Genomic DNA, 17,802 nt, shown 5'->3' on the forward strand with positions numbered 1-17,802 from the left:
TGCAGTAAGAAAAAGTGATAGCTCACTCAAAAGCCACAGCAGTTTTCTTAGCTGCTCCATTTGTGTCTGCTCCAGCAATCCACCAGGAGTTGAATAGTTCCTCCCCTTGCGCCTATGTTTACATCCTACAATCCATACATATTATAAAAATGTGTGTATCATAACAGCATTTCCATGCTGTAAAACATATGTCTAAAAAAGTCACACATGGGGTCTTCCTGCTCGGTTCCTATTTGAACTGGGAACATGGGGTGAAAAGTTTTTAGTTATGTACAGACCAGCACCCACTTGTATAGCCATTTCAAAATCTTTCTTACTTTAGGTTTGTTACAGTATATTAAGCGAGGTCTGAATGACAAGCAGGAGCCATTTGTAGGTGTTCCATTTGTAATTTACACAAGAAAGTCGCTACTCACCGTATAGTGGAAATGCTGAGTCGCAGATAGGCACAACAAAAAGAGAAGAATGATCATTAATTACATGTATTTGCCTACCTTGTTACAAAATTTGAACCGATCCGTACAAGTCTGAAAAACAGAAGTGGTGCACATTAAAAAAACTGCCATGTGGTTTCAGTTGCCTGAGACTGCAGTCAGGCATGTGGGGTAGGTACGTGTGTGTGTGTGTGTGTGTGTGTGTGTGTGTGTGTGTGTGTGTGTGTGTGAGATCTATTTTTGATGAAGGCCTTACTGGCTGAAAGCTTTATTTGCGACAGTCTTTTTGTTGTGCCTATTTGCATCTTCGCTATATGGTGAGTAGCAACTTACCTTTTCATATTTTCCATTCCATCCTAGATTTTCCATTGTTTGATGTTCTTCTGGGAGGTGTTTGAAGCATGTCACTTCTGTACTTTAAACTTGCATGGATTGGTTTAAACTCTGCACAAAGGTAGATAAATGGATAACGTGAAAACTATTTTTTTTTATCCAGTTATCATTATCTATTGTCAAGATAGCACGTAAAAGTCGTTCTCACATGAACTGAATATGCAGAAAAGTTTTAAAGTGAGCAAAATAAATAAAAATGCATTCTTATGATAAAACTGAAAACTCACTTCCAAAAATGTAGTTTCATTAGGATTTTATGTGCATAAAACACATTTTAGTGAGGTTCCTTATGCACACCACATCTATGTTTCAAACTTATGCGGATCGGTTCAGATTTTGTAACAAGGTAGACAATTACATGTAATTAATGGTCATCCTTTTCTTTTGTGAAAGCTTTATCCATTGCCACGATATCCACAACATGGTTCGAAAGACATTGAAAGAACTTATACCAGATCAGTCAGTCACCGCCCAAGTCAACATCAATCCACATTCATTGTCAAGCTATGGCAGTCTAATGTCAAAATTATGGTATGGTAAAAGTTGGGAACCAGAATGAAAAATAGCACAAAAAAGACAAATATGTCCTGGGCAGAGTTAGGGAGGTAAAAGAAGGGAACTTGCTTTTCAACTTATCTGGCAGCTTTAAAGACATTTAAATGAAAACATCTTGACAAACTGGAGCTTTTTATGAGTTAACCCTAGTTTCTCAGCACAGTGAATGCTCTTAGCTGCAAGGTGCTGGTACACCTGCATCTTGCAATCTATACGCTACAGTTCCTGATCCTGTGCCTAAAATTCAGAAGATTCACCAGCCACAGTAAAAACTATATAAATCATCATATAATATCATATGGCTTAAGAGCATAGAAGTAGTAGCTAAAAAAGTTTTTTGAGGGGATAAAATTTTTATGGGTGGATTTGTTCTTGGGAGGACACTAAAACAATCTTTAGATTTCTTGGAGGGGGGATTGACTTTTTTCCCCACGCAGACCATTTCTCCAACAAATCCACCCCCTATCACATGTACAGTGAGGTGTGTAAGAACAAAGAGAGAGACACAAATGTATGAGCTTCTAGAGAGTGGGATGCATCAACAATAGGAAGTATTGGGGGGGGGGGGGGGGTGCATCTATAACAGGAAGTATCCCAGACTGGAGATGCACACATCTTGAACTTTAACGACATTTTGTGTCATGCTGTATGTCATGAGAAGTGCCATGTTGGATGACATGATAGTGTGTGTCATGTTATACGATGTGACATCATGTATCATGTTACTTTACTTGACACAATGCATTACATTACATGGCAAGGGTACTAATAGTAACAAGCAGAAAAGCACAATTAAGTGAAGATGTTTTGATTTAAATGTCTCTGAAGTTGCCAGGTAAGTTGAAAAGCTAGTTCCCTTCTTTTACATCACTAACTCTGCCCAGGACATATTTGCCTTTCTTGTGCTATTATAGGAGCTGTTTTCATTCTGGTGTATGTACGTTCCACACCATCTCCTAAATCATTGGACCAATTTCAGCCAAACTTGGTACACACACACACACCTTTTAACATTGGGAAAGAATCACTGTTGGGGTAAAAGCCACCTACCTATCAGCGGTATGGAGGCGGGGGTGAAAAAATGTGCAGTCCATGACATGCAAATACCCAGACTTTATTCACACAGTATTTTAGAATGAGAGCACTTAGTGACTTGCAACAAACATTACACATAATTTCAAACCTTTACAAAACTTTTTCTCATTGACAACCCCCATAAAATGAAGAAAGAAAATAGTTTACTGAAACTTCCTGGCAGATTAAAACTGTGTGCCTGACCGAGACTCGAACTCGGGACCTTTGCCACAGCTTTACTTCTGCCAGTATCTTGTCTCCTACCTTCCAAACTTTACAGAAGCTCTCCTGCGAACCTTGCAGAACTAGCACTCCTGAAAGAAAGGATACTGCGGAGACATGGCTTAGCCACAGCCTGGGGGATACTGGCAGAAGTAAAGCTGTGAGTACCGGGCGTGAGTCGTGTTTTGGTAGCTCAGATGGTAGAGCACTTTCCCGCGAAAGGCAAAGGTCCCGAGTTCGAGTCTCGGTCAGGCACACAGTTTTAATCTGCCAGGAAGTTTCATATCAGTGCACACTCCGCTGCAGAGTGAAAATCTCATTCTGAAAATAGTTTACTGCTTGCTCACTGCTCCTGCAGTAAAACTGACACATCAGACATGGCCTTTTAATTTATTACTTCTGTGCAATTAATTGTACTCATGGCACATTCTGCAGACAGTATTCAAATATACCACTGGATGTGCCTGCAGAATTATATCATTGTACAACACATTGTTCAGGAGATAATAGTGTCATAAAAATTGAGCTGCTTGAAAATGAAACTACAGGGAGAGATTTGATAAAGATACAGATGCAATATGTGTGCAAATAAGTGTGAAATATGTTAAATATTTGTGACACATGTGTACTCTACCAAAGCCACAGGTAAAAAGCTCCTCCTAAACCCCTGGATCAATTTTAACCAAACATGGTACATATATTACTTACTATCTGGAAAGAAATACTGTGTGGGTAAGAACCACCAGCCTGCTAATACGGTGGTGGTGATAATTAGTGATGGAGAGAGAAAGTGAAGAGGAAGAGATGGACAGAGAGGGGAAGGAAGAGATGGACACAGATAGGAGGGTGGAGGATATGGACAGAGAGAGGGGAGGAAGAGGTGGACAGAGAAAGGGGACAGGAGGAGATGAGGAGAGGGAGAAAGAGAGAGATAGGGGGAAGAAGACATGGACAGAGAGAGAGAAGGAGGAGGAGGAAATGGACAGGGAGGAGGGGAGGAGGAGGTGTATTAAGAGAAGATTGGAGTAAATACACATCCAGGCAATGCTGGTGCACAGCTAGTTATTCAGTAAATGCAAACTAACTATTTAAATACATATGACCTTATAACAATGGTTGTCTCTGTTTTCATGTTGCTTTTATAAGTCTCTTTATTGTTGAAAATAATGCTACTGCTGTACATAATATCTTGTAAATTATTTTCTATCTTGATTTAAGGGTTCATCATTCACATCTGATTAGGTATTTATTATTGCATTATTTCATGGTTCTCACTTTGATTATCAACTTTTGAAACAATAGGTAAACAAGTGGAGAGACTTGAAGAGTATGTTTAAGAATACCATGACCATGACTTTTAGTTTCATTTGTGAAAGAGACATAAGAGGCATGGCAAAAAAGAGAGAGAGAGAGAGAGGGGTTTTTTTTTTTTTTTTTTTTTTTTTTTTTTGTAGGGTTTAAGGGCACTCAACTGCTGAGGTCATTAGCGCCCAGTCACTGGTGTTAGAGCACATGGAATCTGCTAAAACTCAAGGGGATGGGGGGACACCAGAAGGACCTAACAAAGATGCAGATAAAATAAGTAAAAAGGTTAAATGTCTTTGGACAAGCCAGTTAAAGTTATAAAACGCAGAATACGAGCAGCCGCTCGATCGTCATCAGCTAAAACATCCGGTAAAGTAGATGGCAGGGACAGGACAACACGAAATTGACTAAAACGGGGACACGACAATAAAACATGGCGCACTGTTAATGCCTGACCACAAGGGCACTGCGGGACTCGGTCACCGGAGAGCAGGTAGCGGTGGCTAAACCGGCAATGCCCAATCCGCAAGCTGGTCAGAAGGATCTCCTCGTGCCGAGATGGTCGGGAGGATGTTGTCCAAGCAGTTGGGAGCGGCTTTACTGCCCGGAGCTTGTTTCCTTGGAGGGATGACCAAGCATCCCACCACAACGAAACAAGCCTCTTACATACATCCCCACGAACGTCAGATGACGGGACACAATGGGAGGCTGGCTGAGGCAGGAGGACTGCAGCCTTGGCTGCAGCATCCGCAGCCTCATTTCCAGGCACTCCTACACGTCCGGGAACCCACAGAAAGCTGACAGAACCACCATTATCAGCGAAAGAATGGAGGGACTGCTGTATCCATTGAATCAAGGGATGGACCGGATAGGGAGCTCCAAGGCTCTGAAGAGCACTGAGTGAGTCAGAGCAGAGTACATACGATGAATGGTGGTGGCGGCGGGCATACTGAATGGCCTGATGGAGAGCAAAAAGCTCGGCCATAAAGCTGGAACATTGGTCGAGGAGCCGGTATTTAAAGGTGGTGGCCCCGACGACAAAGGCACAGCCGACACCATCGTCAGTTTTGGAGCCATCAGTGTAAATAAAGGTGTGACCGGCAAGTCGAGCACGAAGTTCAACAGACCGTGAGCAATACACTGCAGCCGGAGTACCCTCCTTCGGGAGTGAGCTGAGGTCGAGATAAATATGAACCGGAGCCTGGAGCCAAGGTGGTGTCGGGCTCTCACCCTCTCTGAAGGTGGTAGGGAGGGCAAAATCCAATTGTCGAAGCAGGCGACGGAAGCGGACTCCGGGGGGCAGCAGGGCAGACACATACAACCCGTACTGACGGTCAAGAGAATCGGCGAAGAAGGACTTGTAAGAGGGGTGGTCAGGCATAGACAACAGCCGGCAGGCATACCGACACAGCAGTACGTCGCACCGGTAGGTCAATGGTAACTCGGCAGCTTCAGCATAAAGACTCTCGACAGGACTAGTGTAGAAGGCTCCGGGCGCAAGATGTATCCCCCGATGGTGGATGGAGTTGAGCCGGCATAAGAGGGACGGCCGAGCAGACGAGTAGACGAAGCTCCCATAATCCAGCTTCGATCGGACTATGGACCGATACAAGCGAAGCAGGACAGTGCGATCCGCTCCCCAAGATGAACCGCTAAGAACTCTGAGGACATTAAGGGAACGTGTACAACGGGCCGCCAAATAAGAGACATGTGGAGACCAACACAGTTTCCTGTCCAACGTGAGCCCTAGAAACTTAGTTGTGTCCACGAATGGGAGAACAACGGGACCGAGATGTAAGGATGGCGGAAGGAACGCTTTATATCGCCAAAAGTTGATACAAACCGTCTTCTCTTCAGAGAACCGGAAGCCATTTGCCACGCTCCATGAGTAGAGGCTGTCTAGACAACGCTGAAGGCAGCGCTCCAGGAGGCATGTTCTCTGGGCACTGCAGTAGATCGCGAAGTCATCGACAAAGAGAGAGCCTGAGACATTAGGTGGAATGCAATCCATAATTAGATTGATCACGATGGCAAAAAGGGCTACGCTCAAGACAGAGCCCTGAGGCACTCCGTTCTCCTGGAGGAAGACGTCGGACAATACGGAACCCACATGTAGCCCTAAACTTTCGATCCGTTAAAAAGGAATCAATAAAAAGGGGCAGGCGACCGCGTAGGCCCCACCTGTGCATAGTGCGGAGGATACCTCCTCTCCAACAGGTATCATAAGCCTTTTCCAAGTCGAAGAACACGGCTACCGTTTGGCGCCTTCGCAAAAAGTTGTTCATGATGAATGTCGACAAGGTCACAAGGTGGTCAACAGCGGAGCGGCGGCGACGAAAGCTGCATTGGACATTAGTAAGTAGTCGTCGAGATTCAAGAATCCAGACTAACTGAGCATTAACCATGCGCTCCATCACCTTACAGACACAGCTTGTAAGAGAAATGGGGCGGTAACTAGAAGGAAGGTGTCTATCCTTCCCGGGTTTGGGTATAGGAACAACAACAGCGTCACGCCAACGCATGGGGACTTGACCTTCGGTCCAGACGCGATTGTAGGTACGAAGAAGGAAGCTTTTGCCCGCCGGAGAAAGGTGTGCCAGCATCTGAAAGTGAATGGCATCTGGCCCCGGAGCAGAGGACCACGACAGTGCAAGTGCACGTTCGAGTTCCCGCATAGTGAAGGGGGCATTATAATTTTCCAGATGCAGCGAGTGGAAGGAAGGTCGCCGAGCCTCTTCTGCCTCTTTCCTGGGAAGGAAGGCAGGATGGTAATGGGCGGAGCTTGAAACCTCCGCGAAAAAGCGGCCAAAGGCGTTGGAGACAGCCACAGGATCAACAAGGACCTCATTACCTGAGGTCAGGCCAGGTACCGAGGAGTGGGCCTTAATGCCCGACAGCCGGCGCAGGCCACCCCAAACAACGGAAGAGGGAGTAAAACTGTTAAAGGAGCTGGTCAAAGAGGCCCAACAAGCTTTTTTGCTGTCTTTGATGACTCTACGACACTGCGCTCGGAGTCGTTTGTATTCAATACAATTCGCCAACGTAGGATGGCGGCGAAAGGTGCGTAAAGCACGTCGTCGAGCACGGATAGCGTCCCTACAAGCCTCATTCCACCAGGGGACGGAAACGCGACGTGAAGAAGAAGTAGTACGAGGAATGGAACGTTCGGCAGCATTGATGATAACAGCCGTGAGGTATTCGACCTGACTGTCACAACTGGGAAAATCGTGGTCCGGAAAGGTCGCCAGGGAGGAGTAAAGTCCCCAGTCAGCTTTCAGTATGTTCCAGCTCGAAGGACGTGGGGATGGGGTGTGGTGCAGGAGACGAACGACACAGGGGAAGTGGTCGCTCAAATAGGTGTCAGAAAGGACATACCACTCGAACCGACAGGCAAGAGTGGTAGAACAGATCGAGAGGTCCAAGTGGGAGTAGGTATGAGTAGAGTCCGAGAGGAAAGTTGGGGCGCTGGTATTGAGGCAGACAAGATTGAGATGGTTGAAGACATCCGCCAAGAGTGAGCCTCTTGGACAGGATGCAGGAGAGCCCCAAAAGGGATGATGGGCATTGAAGTCGCCAAACAATAAGAACGGTGGGGGAAGCTGAACGATAAGGTGCATCATGTCAGCCCGACTAACAGCAGATGACGGTGGAGTGTAGATGGTACAAACTGAAAAAGTAAAAGCAGAAACAGTAATGCGGACAGCTATTGCTTGGAGTGGGGTGGTCAATGGGATGGGATGGTAATAGACATCGTCCCGAACGAGCAACATGACCCCACCATGAGCTGGGATACCGTCCACAGGGGTGAGGTCATACCGCTCCGAGGTATAGTGCTTAAAGGCAATACGGTCAGTCGGGCGCAACTTGGTTTCCTGGAGACCAAGGACGAGTGGACAGTGCAGGCGGAGGAGCAGTTGTAATTCCTCCCGATTAGATCGAATACCTCTTATGTTCCAATGAAACAACGCCATCGCTAGTCAAAAAGTTGGGGGAACGAGACGGGGGAAGAGCTGGTCACCCGACGGCCGCGGAGGGCCACGTTGTGAGGGAACAATGCTACAACCAACGGGAGGCGGATCCGGTTCCATCGACTCGTCGCCAGCTGCGGCCGCTGTCCCTGGTTGTGTAGGAGGGGCCGCATCATTTGCCGACGAAAGGCCGGCGGAGCGCCTGGCAGCAGAGCGCCCGGCGAAACTGAGGACGGCCGGGAGCAGCGACTCACGGATGGAGCGTCAGACATAACGCGCCAGGGTGGAGAGGGGGATAGAGACTTCTTCTTGGAGGCCTTCTTGGAAGGCCAAGGAGGCACAGGGATGGTGGGCTGGACCCGAAGAAGGTCCTTACGCGCGGGGTCCGTTTTGGAACGCCGGACCTCGGAAGCTGGGGTCCGGAACGTTTCCCTGATGGACGCCTGAGAAGAGGATCGCTTCTCAGGTGGCGTGGGGGGAGGAGGAGGAGGAAGGGTGGCCCCTGGGGCAGAGGGGGTGGGGGCCATGGGGGAGGAGGATTTGGAAGGGAGGGATTTGGGAGGCGGAGGCAGAGCCCCTTGATGGGCGGAGGAGGCGGAGGGATAGGGGTGAGGATACCGCGGAAGGAGTGGACACAACTGAGGCAAACGAAGTGGTCAATGGCACGGGATGGAGGCGGTCGTACTTCCTTCGGGCCTCAGAATAAGAGAGCCAATCCAAAGTTTTGATTTCTTGTATCTTCTTGTCCTTCTGATATGCGGGGCAGTCTGAGGATCTAGGCGAGTGGACGCCAGGACAATTAATGCACCGAGGTGGTGGGGTGCACGTATGTTCCTCACGAAGAGGACGTCCACAATCGCCACAAAGGGGCTCAGCCTCACACCGTGACGACATGTGCCCAAAGCGCAAACACCTAAAACAGTGCATAGGAGGCGGGACGTAAGGTCGCACGTCACACCGGTAGCACATCACCTTTACCTTCTCCGGGAGAACGTCCCCCTCGAAGGCGAGGATAAAGGCCCCGGTGTCGATGCGACGGTCTTTGGGGCCACGCTGGACTCGCCGGACGAAATGCACGCCTCAGCGCTCCAGGTTGGCCCTGAGCTCCTCATCAGATTGTAGCAGGAGGTCACGATGAAAAATAACCCCCTGCATCCTATTTAGTGCCAGATGTCGGACAATGGATACTGGGATGTCCCCTAGGCGGTCGCACGCCTGGAGCGCCGCCGACTGTGTGGCGGAGGTGGTCTTTATAAGAACGGACCCTGATCGCATCTTGCTGAGAGCCTCGATTTCCCTGAAGATGTCCTCAATGTGCTGAACAAAGAACATGGGCTTGGAGGTGGCGAATGTCCCCCCATCAGTTCGAGAACAGACCAAATAGCGGGGGAAGTACTTCGCCCCAAGCCGGCGGGCCTGTCCCTCCTCCCATGGAGTGGCCAAGGGGGAAAGGGCAGGAGAACCAGGACTAGAAACGGTACCTTTTCTTTTGAAAGACTCGGCCGCAGAGCGACCTGATACGTGTTGACGTTTCATCTGCGAAACGTCCGCCCCGATACCACCCACTCCGACCAGGGGCTCTCCCCACGGGCGCCACCCAGCCGCAGCAAGGGCCACCTGGCAGGATGACCATTGCCGGGAGTCCAGATGCCCCAAGGAGATGGGCATCTACTCCTAGGCCGACGTGGGGAGGGTGCAGCTCAGGTATCGGCAGTACGATCCCTGTGTTGTCAGGGGGCTACAACCTAGAGGGTACATGACGACCCCACCACAACGGGCTGGTTACCGTGCTGGATTTCTGGTGCCATGGAAAGTCCATCATGATCACTGGGGCAGATGGAGATGCACTATGGGCGTAACTTGGACAACCCATCAGGCGTTTAGGCCCAATTTGAGGAATAGTGGGTATGGTTACAACGCCGGTGCAATGCTGAGTGCCAAGGTCTTAGTGCACTTAGGACCAGTGGTACACCATGTAAGGTGTCCTTCCCCAAAAGGCTCGTACTTCAGTAGAATTTTGAAAAATGGAGGTCAAACCCCAAGGGGGACCATCACATGGAAGGCCGAAACGGTTGAAACTCCTTTTAGTCGCCTCGTACGACAGGCAGGAATACCTCGGGCCTATTCTTACCCCGGACCCGCAGGGGGGGGGGGGGGGGGGGGGGGGAGATAGAGAGAGAGAGAGAGAGAGAGAGATCCATAATGTGTGATTCAGTAAGTCTCTGTATTATGTGACAGGTATCATTCTGGCATAGATACTTCCCACACATTTTGCTGTCCCTTACAAAGAAAGTTTCAATAAAACAGGTCAGAAGTAATGGAACGGGGTTGGGGAGGGGGGAAGTAACTTTTTGGTATAAACTTTCAACACTTGGGCTTCTTTCTTTCTTTCTAATTAATTTGGTTACTGGAAAATATCTTCACATACTTTTTCAGCTCATGAATTATTCATTTGTCCCTTCAGCTCATGACAAAGAAGAAGATACCTTGAAAGTAGATACGAGAAAAGTTTGTGAGTTGCATTAGGAGACACCAGGTTTTACAAGCCCCAGCTTAGTTCAAGTAGAAGCCAGTACATCACAAAATCATTTTTACTATAAAACTGTAATTAGAATATTTAATTACAACATCCTGTATATGAGGTTCTATTATTTTTCATAACTTCACAGTAGATCATCATGAAATGACTATTTAAAATAGTGACAATAACTGTGTAAAGGAGATCTGCAGAAGTAATCTACTTTACACTGATGTAAATGAGGACTCCAGAAGAAGACTTGTCATGATATTGCAGGAGATGAACTGCCATTTTGATAAATACTGGACTGTTTCAACATTTCCTAATCAAATACACCCTGTGGTGCAAATCTGTGACTGGCCAATTGATCTAATGCCAGGTAGAGTGTAGTCTTTCTTTCCTGTGACACTAGGAGGGTAAGATGGCAGGTCCATCACCTCAGCCAACCTTTACCCTTGAGCAAGAGCCACACTAACATTTTATAAATCACATTTAATAAATTTTGCATAAGTAGTGATGCTATGTGAAAAATTCATGTAAACCGTCCACAACAGTGTATAGCAAGAAGAAGCCAAAGATGAATGGCAAATAAGAGATCTCACCTTATCTTTTATCTACCCTTTATTTATAAACAATAGGAGGATTAGTTTCTAATGTAGGCTACCTAACCTGATGATAAGTTGCAGGAAGTGTAGGAAACTCCTTATTATTCTTACAAGTGAACCAATAAATGAAAAACACTTTAGAAGAGGACAAAGATGTATGCCATACTCTTAGATCTAGATCTGCCAAGTCATTATACATCACAGTTTGTATTAAAATACAAATACATGTTCTGCCATAAATGGGAAATGACAGTTTCCAAGTCAAGGCCTACTTATGAGCATAACACAAATGCCACTGGTTTCCAGTCTGAGATGTGATGGCATACAAGCCAACTGAGGTTCTAGATTGCTACACTTTGTACAGATTTTCTAAGTTTACTATGTGATGCCATCTCAACACTAGATCATTATTTTAATATAAATAAAAAGAAATAATTTTGAAATATAAATATCTGGTTTACATGTAAAGCAGTCAATGAAATAAATGGAAGGTTTATCTTATACTAAAAAAGTTTCATTTAGGATTACCTTGTGGTGTGATGCAGGGCTTCTAACTGTTTTATAAATAGTGCAAGCTGCTTGAACAATTGCTATGAACACCAGTGCTGCAATACACCCAAGAACGATATACAGCTTTGTTGCAGAAAGGACTGTGTCTTTATTTTCAGTATTTTCTGTGTTTTCTGGTAAATCTGATACTTCTGGAAAAGAGACAATTTATTCAATACATAATAATTATTTTAGTTAAAATCAAACAATGGAAAATCCACGATGAAATGTAACAATATTATGAGAAGGAAAGTTGTTACTCATTATATAGTGGAGATGTGCAACTCACACTGAAACCATCAGTTTCAGTTGCCTGAGACTGCAGTTGTGTGTGTGTGTGTGTGTGTGTGTGTGTGTGTGTGTGTGCACGTATCTGTGTCTATTGTTGACAAAGGCCATTGGCCGAAAGCTTCAAGTGTGAAAATCTTTTTGTTGTGCCTCTCTGCAACTCAGCATCTCCGCTATATAGTGAGTTGGATTATGCTGAGCAAACACTTTACACAATAAAAAATGTTACTGGTAAACATTAGCAGAGAGAACCAATTATTCAAAATTATGTAGACTGTATTTACAATAAACTGTCACTACACTTCTAAATATTATTTGTGTCTCCATAATCTAAATTTGACAGTAAAACACTACTGGTGCTCCACTGATCTTCAATAACTACTGGTAAGCTTTTGCAAAAAAACTTTAATATTTGTCACAGATTAAGAATAAACTACTTGATGTGAGATAAGAGACATGTTTACAATAAGCATTATTAGGTGCCCCACAGCTAACTGGAATTATCTTGCCTTGAATTTGGAAGATGAGATAATTTGTAGAAGGAATAGTAATTTACTAAATTTTAATTTTCTTGTTCTTCTTCTTCTTCTTCTTCCCATTTGAGTTATTTTTGCGCAAAACCTTTGCACCAGAACACAGAAATCCACTTTAAATTCTGAGTAAGGGGGTAAATTCTACACATTATTATTTTTACCTCTTAATTTTGTCATTAGGTAAACTGAACTTAAACTGGAGCTGATTTTTATTATTAGTAAAAAATACTATCAAGAAGTAACTGCTTTGGGAATCTGCATGAGAAGCAATAATTATTGATTTGACAATACATTATTATAGCACACCTGAGCTTAATTTACAATAGCTGCCCAAAAGATAACATGGGGTGAAGATGTGCAAAATGAACCAGTAACCTTATCTTCAAGTTTGAGGCTAATATGCAGCAGTCTACTAGTTATTTTGTTAATGTGCCATTGTTCAATATCACCCCAGCAAAATGAGTAGATTTTTTCATTCATTATTTTGATTGTGTTCCATTCAGGTCAATCTTTAATAGGTCTGTGGAGCATTTTTAGTGACCCCATTTCCATATTATCTCTTTATAGTACTTAATATATGAACAGGAAACAGATACTGAGCAGTAATGTGATGATGACAACTTAAGGGCACAGTTGTTACTCAGAGCTAATAAAACATCCTCTCTCTCTCTCTCTCTCTCTCTCTCTCTCTCTCTCTCTGTCCTCCCCCCCCCCCCCCCCACACACACACACACACCATTGTTTGGCAAGATTCAGTATCAAAGGTGGCCATAAACTTATAACTTGATCCTTGTATCAGTCACAAGAGACATTCTCAGATGTAGCCAAAAACTTATCTTTTAAGATGTCAAACTGGTCATTGACTACGAGGTGGTTGTAGCAACAATGATTATCAAAGTACAAAAGGCAACTAAAATAAGTAGAAATCAACTGGATGTAATTAAACCATCAGCCAATTTCAAAGGCAGGTTTCTTGGGCCATCACAACCAATGCAACACTGTTGGTCCCTCCAAACAAACAACCTACGAGTATATCACTTGTCACTCATTATCATCCTGGCCTTGAATTTATTTATCAGCTACTTTGACAAAGCTATGACTTCCTAAAGTTGTGCCTGAAATGAGACCCATTCTGTCTGACATTTGGCCACTGCACCTAGAACAGCTTGCAGTTGCCCTCCCAATATCTGAAATACCCTTGTCAAACCCTATGCTCATCCTGCACCCACATCCCTACCCTACGGCTCCTATCCCAGTAATCATCCCTGCTATAAAATTTGCCCTATGCACCTACCATCACCTATACCAGCCCTGTAACTGGCAAAACATATACTATCAAATGGAGAGTCACCTGTGAATGACACATGTCATATACCAGCTGTTATGTAAACAATGTTTGGCTGTTTATGCTGGCATGACCATCACCTAGTTATAAGTTGGGATGATTGGGCATAGGCAGAGGATTGTACAGGCAACACAACATCCTGATGCAGAGCATGCTCTACAACATGACAATCATGACTACTGTGCCTGTTTCATCACATCTGACATCTGGATTCTTCACTCAGACATGAGTTTCCCAGAACTCAGCAGGTGGGAACTGGTGCTACAATATGTCCTTGGTTCTGGCAGTGCAACTAGCCTTACTTTGTGTAAATTTCTTAGATCTCACCATTTATTCACAGTATCTATTCCGTTCTTCACTCCCAATTATCTTTCGTTTTTTGACCTGTCTCTTTTCTGCAGGCCCCCCACCCACCTCTACCATATACAGTGCACTCAGGTTTTAGCTCTTATTATCTCATGCTCAAAATTTGCACAGTAATCTCTTTCCTGCATATTACCCTTCTATCTTTCACATTTACGCTACCAGGTTTTCAGATATCGTCCCGTGCAGTCCCTACAGTCTGTCTTCCTTTTCGTCCTGTCTGGTAAGTCTCCCCTGACCTTGGGTTCTGGATGACTTTCTTCTGCTGCCACTCGGTGAGTAGATCTTTTATCTATCCCCTTACACTAAAACAAGTAGGAAAATTTATATGTTCAGCAAACTAAATAAAGAGGCAGTAGTGTCAAATCTCAATGAGGGACTTAAAACATTCCATTCTGACAAGGAACCCCTTGAGTAAGAGGTCACAAAAGGCCAATGATGTTTACGGCATTCGACAGCCCTCACATTCTCTACCATGCAACCACAATACTGCCTGCTAATGGCAACAGGAGGTGGAACTGGAGGTATCCGATGCTGAGCACAGCATGGGGCTATGGAGTGTAGGTGAACTGCTTAGCCTACAAGTAACTCACAACAGTGCTAATGGTGCTGTTATAAAGCAAAGCAATGGCAATCATAAAAAAAGCAAACATTGCATTACATCTACAGCAAGAGTCACCGAAGTTGACATTTCATCAGAAAGAAATTGAATAAATTTTGCGGGGTGAGAAATAAATGTCAAACGAAATATTAGCATTTCTGCAAAATGAGTCAGTGGCAAGTGTGGTGTCATATATACTCAACTGTGCCCACAAGGAGTACAGTTATGATGAAATGTGCTTAAAAAGTGAAGGTGATATAGCAAACAAGTGTTAAGCCATGTAGTTCATTGTCATGTCAGACAGGAAGCCACAAATCCCATCTCCACTGAAAAGTAGTATAGGACAATATGGTAAAAAAACAGCTGTGAACAAATTTCGAATAAGTTTGCAGCAATGTGACCATGTAGTGCATAAGAAAAACTAAGGATATTCAAGGGCAGACAAGGTGCACTTGTTACAAACACTGGTTTTTCCATGTTTCGAAGATGCTTGATACAATTTACAGGATGAGCCTGATAGTGACTTACTACGTTATGCACATCAAATTGCACACAATGTAGATTACAATGATTTCAAGAGAAGTAATGAATGACACATAACTTCAAACAGCATTACAGAATTGGAAGATTTAAGATAACAAAATTTCAAATGCAATCTGACAACACACAGCAAACTGCAATTGGCCTGAAAATTTATAGATGAGATAAATATACATATCCAATTGTCCAGAAAGGAATTTACTTTCAGGTCTGACCAATTGAGGACTCAAAGAGGAAATGCATATGAAATGGACCATGGAAATTAGAAGTACCAAGAGAGTTGTATCAAAATCAACTAACATCTATGTCCTGATGTGTTTGTGCACAATTATGCCAACTGTTAATCTAGATGATAAATTGGACGGACAGATATTTAGAGCAAACTATCACTCCTGAAAAGTGTGCAACATTGCAGTTCATACCACCTGAAACCATTGGACAATTTCAGCCTCTGGATATTTGTTTTTTCTATGCTTATAAAATTCATCATCACACGATCTGCAGCTATGCCTTAAAGGATAGCCAGTTTCATGATAAGCACCATGACTGACTGTTTCACATTTGGTTGCATCCCATCACATTCCATTCCAACAGTTCTCACCACCCCATTACACAATATGATTCTATATGAATTCTTTAAGAGTAGATACCTAGCTGAATATCCTGCATGGTTTTAACTACCAAGGAGTTTGCCTTAGAACTTAATGGTGCAAACCTTCGTGATCACTGTGGCATGCTATTTTTCATTCAGTGTTCATGGCACAAGTTAATGGTTTGTTTTGAAGATTTCTCAAAAGTCGATGATGTCCATTTTATGAAGGGTAATACATACATCCCATAGAAGATTGAGCTCTCCACTCCCAAACACTCATTCTCTGTCACCCTCCTGATGCACATGGTGAGTCATTAGCAGCTAATATTTTTCCTGATGTAATTGCTAATTCAACATTTTCAAAGGAGCCTTACTAAAGATTGTACTTGTGATCTCAATTCAAGGGGTTCCTTGTAATTAGGAGCATGTAGAAGTACTGTGACAAGATCAAAAGAATAGGTGACACTGCACTGGACAAATACTATTTATTAGAACAGTATGATATGGTAGAGACTTGAAAACACACAGACAATAAAAGCACACACACACACACACACACACACACACACACACACACACACGACCAATGTCTCTGGCCATCCAGCCTCAGTGGTCATGTGTGTGTAGTTGTGCGTGTGTAAATGTGCACATGAGTTTTACCAGTAATTTTCACCCTGCCCAGTGATGACAGGAATGAAATATGTTATGAAATGTGTCACACACACATTAGAGGCAGGCCACGAAGTACAAACACCACAAAAGCAGGAAGAGCTGCCATTCAAGAACTAAGGAATGATCCTGAAATAGCCATTCTACCTGTGGGCAAAAGAGATGCCACTGTAATACTTCCACTGTCAAGTACAATTACAAAACTTACAACCCATTTGAAGATCCAGCACACAGAAAACCAAAGGGAGACCCGACAAAGTGAAGAACAAGACCACTGAGCTTTTACGTCACTCCCTACCAGAGGAAATCATTAATAAGCTTTGACCTTGAGCTATTGCACCACAAAGGCTCTACGGCTTACCAGATGTTCACAAACAAGACGTTACTCTGCATCCAACTGTGAATCACATAGGCGCACCTGTGTACCAGATGACCAAACATCTAACAGTAGTATTAATCTCCACTATTAGTAAATGTCAGCACCACATGAGGAACTCTGCATATTTCATTCAGGAGAAGCTGGATTCAGTTACTCATTCAGTCATAAAAATTCAAGTTTTCCATGGTTTCACCAAATCAGCGATGGTGAACATCAGCACTGTTCCTTTCAAAAGGACACAGCTGGTTACCTTCCCTATCTTTCAGCATTTCAAGGTTTTAGTAAGTATCTAATAACTTAATTTTGCTTTGATATTAAATCCTAATCTGCATTTATTACCTGTGGTTATTTTTCAAATTATGCTTGATCCAACATTCTGTACCATGGTCTGACCTACATACTAATATTTTTTTTCATTTAAAAAAGTACTACTATGTTTTTCTCTCTGAATTCCTTATACCAGAATCAGTGGTTTAATAGCAGAATTTCATTATGTCAAATTTTCCAATAAGAACCACCTTACAGAATGCTTATACTTCTGCAAATTATCAGATTTTAATCATGTATCATAGTGCACACAGCAACAGATTGAAAAATCACTTACTAATTGAATTTCAAGCTTCAGGAACATCAGATTACTGTACAAAGAACCAAAGACCAGGTGGAGGAAATGAAAGACAGAAAATATATAAAATGGCAAGAGAAATCATTATTCAACAACTCAGCGGTGTGACATAGGATTGTGATCCCGAGGAATGCCCTGCAGCTTTACATTATATGTGTTCAGTTCAGATCCTTACAAAGCTCAACCAACACTTATATTCTCAATTACTACATATTCCTGTTGGCCTACCCTGAGTTATCATTTT

General features: G+C 43.8%; 1 protein-coding gene across 4 annotated transcripts in view; it reads right to left on the reverse strand.

Moving 5' to 3' along the window:
* LOC126485139 (uncharacterized) overlaps positions 1 to 17,802 on the reverse strand; it is a 504,509-nt gene that overhangs the window by 20,285 nt on the left and 466,422 nt on the right. For 3 of the 4 annotated variants that reach the window (XM_050108799.1, XM_050108802.1, XM_050108798.1), the window contains one exon: positions 11,603 to 11,775. In XM_050108799.1, coding sequence (XP_049964756.1) covers positions 11,603 to 11,775 — 173 coding nt within the window. The remainder of the gene's footprint in view (positions 1 to 11,602; positions 11,776 to 17,802) is intronic. The other variant, XM_050108800.1, reaches the window with a different exon arrangement.

The sequence above is a fragment of the Schistocerca serialis genome, chromosome 6, assembly GCF_023864345.2.
Source record: "Schistocerca serialis cubense isolate TAMUIC-IGC-003099 chromosome 6, iqSchSeri2.2, whole genome shotgun sequence".
Classification (NCBI taxonomy): Eukaryota; Metazoa; Arthropoda; class Insecta; order Orthoptera; family Acrididae; genus Schistocerca; species Schistocerca serialis.